Source organism: Octodon degus, unplaced genomic scaffold, assembly GCF_000260255.1.
Source record: "Octodon degus isolate 3935 unplaced genomic scaffold, OctDeg1.0 scaffold00010, whole genome shotgun sequence".
Lineage (NCBI taxonomy): Eukaryota > Metazoa > Chordata > Mammalia > Rodentia > Octodontidae > Octodon > Octodon degus.
Genome location: NW_004524586.1, coordinates 4,081,725 through 4,089,662, shown reverse-complemented (window position 1 = coordinate 4,089,662; position 7,938 = coordinate 4,081,725). Strand labels below are relative to the sequence as shown.

Genomic DNA, 7,938 nt, shown 5'->3' with positions numbered 1-7,938 from the left:
TCTTCAAAGACAGCATTTTATTATACATGTGTCTTGTTTTTTTTTCACTAAGCACACAGCTACTCTCCTTGTCAGTATATACAGATACACTTTACAGCTGAACTGTCCTGTTGATTAGCGATCATATTTGGCTTAATCATTTTCCTAATGACAATCTGTATCTACCTTTTGCCTTGCTAAAAGTGTTACCATGACAATATACCCATATGCTTTACCTTGTGACTGCTTATGAAGTGACTGTACCAGTGTCAATTGCCATGTATAACATGACTGCTCTTTCTCCTATACCTATAATAGCTCTGAGCATTATTGGTTTTACATGGTTACCAGTCTAGTAAGTGAAAAGTGGATTATTATAATTTTAACTTGTATTTTTAATTCATTAATAAGATCAAACACCTTTTCATGTATTTTAAATAATTTTGTTTCCTCTATAAATTACCTTTTTTTTTTTTTTTTACCGGTGTGTGTGTGTGTGTTTGGCGGAACCGGGGATTGAACTCAGGCCCTTGCGCTTGCCAGGCCAGTGCTTATTCCCCTGAGCCATCTCCCCTGCCCCCTAAATTACCTGTTCTTAGCTCATGCCCATTTTTTTTAAATTGAGACACAAATATCACTGAGACTGTTTCAAAACTGATGAATAGGACAGTTTCAATAATTAATACATTGTGCATTGTTATCTTCTGTTATCCGTAGTACAAGATGCAGACAGAATGTCCTGTCCAAACACTATTAGTACCAATCTTTCTTCTCATTGAATTAGTGAAAGTAGCTGTATATCTAGCCTAACTATTCTGCATATACCGATACAAAATGGTCCTTCCTTTGTATCGCCTTTTTTTGTTTAGTCCTGTCAGAGATGGGTATTCCATTGGCATCTAAATACTATAGGTGCGTGAAGTGAGCAAAACCATCCAGCACAGCCCAGCAGTCCACAGTAGTAGTGGGTTATTCACAGAAGTTGAGCCTTTCCCAGCTCAGCATGTTAGTATCTCATAAAGTTCCTATTGCCTTTAAATACTCTTCCAACAATGCAAAATCATGCACCTTAATCCGTTGTTTTTCTTTCCAAGTCATTCACACCACAGATTGCTAAAACACCAGTCTGCAAGGAAAGACAAAATAAGCGATAGCCGTATTTTTGGTTTCAGACTACATTTGAGATTGACTATTCGATAGATCTGTGGGGTGTTAAGTACTTACCTATATAGTATTTGTTTCTAACTTTATAATTTTGTAGATGGGGCAGTCCTCCTTGTCCATGGAATAGTTTTTCCTCTCCCCACTGCTTGTCTTCACTTTCCTTCTGTCCATGAATTATAACAAAAGGGCCAAGTAGTAGTAAATTTGGTATTGGCTTGAGTTCCACAGTTTCACCAGTGTATTAAACCAATAACCTTTGAACTTATAGCTGCTAAATTTCATTTTTAAATAAAATCTTAATGTGGAACCTTAGTGTAGAAGACAGATATAACTGTTATTCTGTTTGTGTAAATATGGTTTATAAGTCCAGTACATCAACACTCTGAATTTAGTGAGAGCAATACAATTTTAATGAATGCAAATCTAGTATTAAGGGTTATGAATAACAGGTCAGTTGTATCCTCGGCTGCCATTTTATTTGATTGGATGGCTGTATTGAGGAAATTAATAACTTCATTTATAGGTTAATTTCCTGTGGGTTTTTTTTTTTTTTTTTAAGTTTTAAGTAGCTTTCTTTACACTCTCAAAGAATTCTTTAGATAAACTTATCCAGAGCTTGAACATAAAGAATAGGGAATTGGTCTCACAATTTAATCACTGTAATTTCTAACAAATTGCTCACATTTTAAAATCACATATAAAGTCATGCAAAGGGGAAGTTTTCAAACAAATGTTAAACAGTGGGTAATATTTTCATGAGACTGTTGATAGGTTATTTTATTGATTCTTGGGTGTAATGTGCACAGAAAATTAAATGTGCCCTTGTTTATCTGCCACTTGCTATAGTAGGACTTTTGCTTGTGCAGCTTAGTGAGCAAATACGTACAGGTGTGTTTGGGATGGTAGGTGAGGGGAAGAACCAAAAATCACTGTAACTTTTCAAAGCTTTCTAATCAGGGACATTTACCAAAAGTTTAAATGTATTTATAGTGATGACCAGAGAAACGTTAGTGTGAGGGTTACTTGAAAATGAGTCAGTCTGTCAAAGAGATCTCTTGTATTAAGGTTTAGTGTAGAAGTCATTTAGTTTTGTATATTTTTAATTATAGGTAGAATGTAAAAAGAAATTGTTTTCAAAAGGATTTGAAGCCAAATGCTCATAGACTTCTTGAAGTTCTTTTGAGATCTAAAGGTTCTGTGGAACAGTTCAAAAGCCTTTCTACTGTGTTATTCCATCTAGGAATGTTAACTTCAGTTTCTCTTTAATTCTCATTTGAATTTAGAGTTCTGATAAATTTTAAAGGGAAAATAAAAAGGTCTTTATTAATGTGTTAAAGTTCATAGTAATGTGTTAAGGAACAAGTAGGAAAGTTGAAATCAAAAGCAAAAATTGAGATAGAATTTACCCCCTACGTATGTATGAGATGAATGTACAATTATTATATTTAAAACATGTTAAAAACATGTTTTTCACATTTTACATGTTCTTATTATGTGATTGTAAATTTACGTTCATAAGTTTACATTGAGAGTTCCTAAATCTGACCTTTAAATTGGGATTATAGAGCTTTCTTTTAGCTCACACAGTTATACCCATTTTATTTGAAAAGAAGATGATATTCTTTGGCTTATTTAATGTGTGCGTGTGTGCACACACACCAATGGGATGAAGAGGGTTTTCACTGTTGCTGCCTCAAAAGAGATTGTTGCCTTTTTTTTTTTTTTGGAACTGGGGATAGAACTCAGTCCCTTGTGCTTGGCAGGGAAATGTTTATTCCACTGAGCCATCTCCCTGGCCCAAATTATTTATTTATTTATTCATTTATTTATTTGATACAGGGTCTTGCTACACAGCTTGGACTCCATAGTGTGGGGGATGGCCCCACATGTGGTACTGGGGATTGAACCTGGGTCCTTATGCTTTCCAGGCAGGCGCTCAGACCGCCAAGCTATCTCCCCAACCACCTTGATTGTTACATTTTGATCACTCTGGATTGATAATTTTACTCCATACCTTTCGTGTCTCTTAATTTCTTCAAACTTCCTTCATCTTTTTTAAAAATTAGAAAATCCCAAATGTATAACTGAGATTTTAGAGATGATTCATACTCTACATTTTAGACTTTAGAGTGATCTTAACTGAATTCTGACCACACAAGAGTTTGTATGTCCTTGCATACCAGATTTAATAAAAACCACAAAAACAGTAACAAAAATTAGCAACAACAAGGCTATGCTGAGAATGAGATAGAATTTTTTTGTTAGGATTCTAAGCAATGTGTAATAGAACAGATCTTGGACATTGAGGCTGGCAGATCTCTTTTGAAATTTTAGTTGTACTGACTACCAGTCATGTGATCATGGAAACTTACCTAGCTTCTATGAATCTCTTCTCTTAATGTGTAAAGTAGTGTTGTAAAGCACCTGGGGCATAATTAGAAGCACAATAGAATAGACACCGCGTTGGTTATAATAATGAAAGACGGAGTAGAAGTGTTAACAGCTGGCAAGAAAAGAAGACAATAAACATCCATTATTAGTACAATATATGGAGAAATAGAAGAGATGGGTAAGAAGAGTTCGGTTATATTTGGTTCAATTCTAATATTGTCTCTATTTTCATTACTATGTATCATATATAATTTTAGCCCTCATTGAACTTAAACCCTTTTGGTGATCAAGTTGCATTTAAATTTTAAGTATCTTTTATTTGTTTTTATTAGTGTTACTATTCCTGAGTAATTACACAAGTTTTTATTTAACTCACAGGTGGCTGTTTGTTGCATCTGTTTTTTTGTTATTCTTCCTCTAAATCTTGTTGGTACCATACTTGGCCGAAATCTGTCAGGTCAGCCCAACTTCCCTTGCCGGGTCAATGCTGTGCCTCGTCCTATACCGGAGAAAAAATGGTAAAGAGAATGCTGCAGTTTGTGTGATTGTTCCTCACGGTATATGCGTTCTTAAGGCTATCGTGCACATTCCAAATTTAGAATTGGCGTGTATTTATGAGAATGATTGTCTTAAATTCAGCTTAAAAATTTGTTCATTTTCTTTCATCAGTCTACCTTGTTAGTAGTAATTTTATGTTTCACTTTCTAAATATTTGTGCCTTTTACAGGTAAGTTAAATGCTTTGATAAGCATAATAGCGTGCAGACAGGTATGTGGGAAGTAAAGCTGGAAGGTCTGCATAAAAATAAAGTAAAACTTTATTAGGTCTGCAAGTTGAATTTGACCTGCTGCCCGTTTTTTATAGTTTTATAGATTAAAAATCAAAGGATGGAAAAGAATATTCCATGCAGTGGTGACCCAAAAACAAGAGATGCTCTCCTATTTTCAAACAAAGTGGACTGTAAGCCAAGTTGATCAGGAGAGTCAAAAAAGGATTCAACATGTGGGTTAAGGGAGCAATTCAGTCGGAAGAGATAACAGTTATAACCATATGCGCCAAATAATGGCAGGTCCAGCTCCATAAAACAAACACTACAGGACATAAAAGATCAGGTAAAATGTCAAAACACTTAGAGCTGGAGACCTCAGTGAACCTCTGCCGCAAATAGATAGCTAAACAAAAACAACAGAGAAATGTCTGAGTTGAACCAAACGTTAGAACAAAGGGACTTTATAGGTATGTTCTAGAGTGTTCCGCCCAGCAACAACGGAATACACATATTTCTTAGCAGTGTCATAGAACTCTCTGCAAATTAGACCACATATTGACCAAAAGAGCATGCTTTAGTCGATACAAAAGAAAATGTAATTTAATTTTGTTAAGAATCAAATTTTTACCATGCATATTAGCAGATCGTAGTGCAGTGAAACTAGAAATCAGTGGCAAAAGGTACCACAGAAATTATGCAAATGCATGGAAATTGAGCAGCATACTCTTGAGTAATCAAAGGGTATGAATGCAGAAAAAATTAAGGGGAAAAAAAAAAGACTGTTCCTAGAATTAAATGATAATGCCAGTGCAACATACCAGAACTTCTGGGACACAACTGAAGAAGTCCTGACAAGGGAGTTTGTACTTATGATTGCCAGATCAGAAAAACAAAACCAGCCCAAATAAATAACCGATTGATGGTATCCAAGATCCTAGAAAAATAAGAACAGTCCAAATCTAGAGTTAGTACAAGACTGGGACCTATAAGGGTCAGAGCAGAAATACAGAGACTTTAAAAAAACAGCTAGTATCAATAAATTGAAAACTGCTTCTTTGAAAAGCTAAACTGTTAGCCACGCTTACAAAGAAAAAAAGCACAAATCAACATCATTAGGAACAAGAAAGTTAAAATCACAGTGTACACTGCTAAAGTTCAGAAGTGATTAGCAGCTTCTTCATGAATGTGTACACCTATAGATTGAAGGACACAGAAGAAATAGGTTCTTCGATACAGGCCAGTTCCACCTGATCCAGGAAGATCTAAGAAGCCTGAAGAGCCCCGTAACGGGCTGAAACTGAGGCAGCAGTACAAGAACTGCCAGCTAAGGAACCCAGGACCTGGCGGGCCCACTGCCAGTTCTGCGTAAACTCCCAGGAGTATCCCCTGCCAGTGCTCCCCAGATCAGTGACACTGAAAGGGAAGGAGCATTTCCAAGGTCTGTCTTGGAAGCTAGCGTTATTACCATGTTCCCAAAGCAGGCGAGCATCCAGAGGGAAAGGAGGACTGCTGACCAACTTCTGCAGGAAGTATAGGTACAAAACCCCTCAGCAAGGCCCTGGCAAGCTGAATGTAACCATCATCAAAAGATGCTTTACTGTGATGGAGTGGGCCTCATCAGAGGGAGGCAGGGATGGCTCAGTGCACACAGATCAGCAAGTCCATCGCATTAACAGAAGCAGGGGCAAAAATCACATCATCTTCTAAACAGATGTAGAAAAGCCTTTGGCAAAATCCAACATCCATTCATACTTTTTTTTTTTTTTTTTTGCGGAACCGGGGCTTGAACTCAGGTCCTTGCACTTGCCAGGGAAGCACTTATTCTACTGAGCCACCTCACCGGCCCCAGTCCATTCATACTTTTAAAAATTCCTGAAGAAAGTATGTGTGGAAGGACATTAGCTCAATCTAATAAAACTTATTTAATTTGTATTTATTTTTATGTTGGTTTTTTTGAGACAGGGTCTTACTATGCAACTCAAACTGGCCTTGAGCTCACTTTGTAGCCCAGGCTGGTTCTTGAACTCACAGTGATCCTGCCTCAGCCTCCCAAGTGTGGGGATTAAAGGCGTGTACCACCACGCCTGCCATAAAAGTTACTTCTGACAAATCTAATGCCAACAGCATATTAAATGAGGGAAAATGGAAAGCTTTCATTCATTGTACAGACTGGAATGAGAAGAGGATGTCCACTGTCACCATTCATGTTCAGTACAGTGTTTGAAGCATTAATCAGAGCGTGCAGGCAAGAGAAGGAAGGAAGAGGGATATATATAGAAAAGGGTGAAGTCCAAGTATCATTATCTGCAGATGACATGATCCTCTGCTAACAAGACCTAAAACATGTACCAATACACTTCTAGAACTAAATTCAGCAGTGTTACATGCAGGATATAAAATTCAACATGAAAAAATTAGTAGTATTCCTATACACTAATAATTAACTCACTGAGGAAGGAATTAAAAGGACATTTACCTTTCATAATGACATCAAGGAAATTAAATATTTAGGAAGAATTGACTTCACCAAGGAAGTGAAAGACCTCTACAGTGAAAATTATATCACACTAGAAGAGGACATTAAAGAGGACCTCTGAAAATGGAAAGATAGCCCAAACTCATGCATAGGCAGAACCAATACAATCAAAATAGCCATACTTCTAAAACTGATACATGGTTTTAAACAATCCAAATCAAATACCAATAGCATCCCTCACACATCTAGAGAAAGCAATTCATGTGGAACCAGAAGAAACCCAAAATAGTAAAAAGCAGTTCTAGGTCACAACAGCAAAGCAGGAAAAAGAATGAAAAATGAGAGAGAAAGGCAAAGCAGGGTAAGTTATAATACCAGATTTGAAATTACAATACAAAGATAGAGTGATAAAAACAGTATGGTACTGGCATAGAAACAGACATGTAGATTAATTTAACAAAATAAAGGAAGCAGAAATAAATCGAAGCACATTTGAATTGTTCACTGGCAGAAAACCTCTTGAATAAATGGTGCAGGGAAAATTGGACATCCACATGCAGATTGAGTTGCTAAAATAAAATCCAAATGAGAGGGCCGGCCAAATAGCTCAGCAAATTAAAGTGCCAGCAAGCAGGTGCAGGGGCCAGGAGTTTGGTCCCCAGGCCTGACGTGCTGGCCCCGCCCCCCAGGGCGTGCTGAGACAGCACGCATCTTTGATACCAGCTCTGGGAGGCTGTAAGCAGAATTACTACGAGTCCCATCTAGTAGTGAGACCTTGAGCACCCTGTAGACTCTTCCCTAAAATACAATAAATAAATAAAATCAAAATGGATCAAAAGTTTAAATGTTAAAACAGAAAGGTTCTGCTGGAAGATAAAATGCCTCTTTAAGGCACAGGCAAGGACTTTCTGAATAGAACCCCAGTGGGAAAAGAAATAATACCAAGAATTAACAAATAGGATCTGATTAAATTTAAAAACCTCTGCTCAGTAAACAACCAACAAAGTGAAGAGACAGCCTACAGAATGGGGAAAAAATTTTGCCAGGTAGTCTTTGAACAAAGGATTGCGAGCATCTTTAAATACATGGGGGGAAGTTCATTTAATTTAAATGCAAATGAAAAGAACACTTTCATACTGTCTACTCCAGGAAGAACGGC

The 7,938-nt window shown here is 36.9% G+C and overlaps 1 protein-coding gene across 1 annotated transcript in view; it reads left to right on the top strand.

Moving 5' to 3' along the window:
* Tm9sf3 (transmembrane 9 superfamily member 3) overlaps positions 1–7,938 on the top strand; it is an 81,783-nt gene that overhangs the window by 59,598 nt on the left and 14,247 nt on the right. Inside the window, exon 12 of the mRNA XM_023709033.1 lies at positions 3,913–4,052. Coding sequence (XP_023564801.1) covers positions 3,913–4,052 — 140 coding nt within the window. The remainder of the gene's footprint in view (positions 1–3,912; positions 4,053–7,938) is intronic.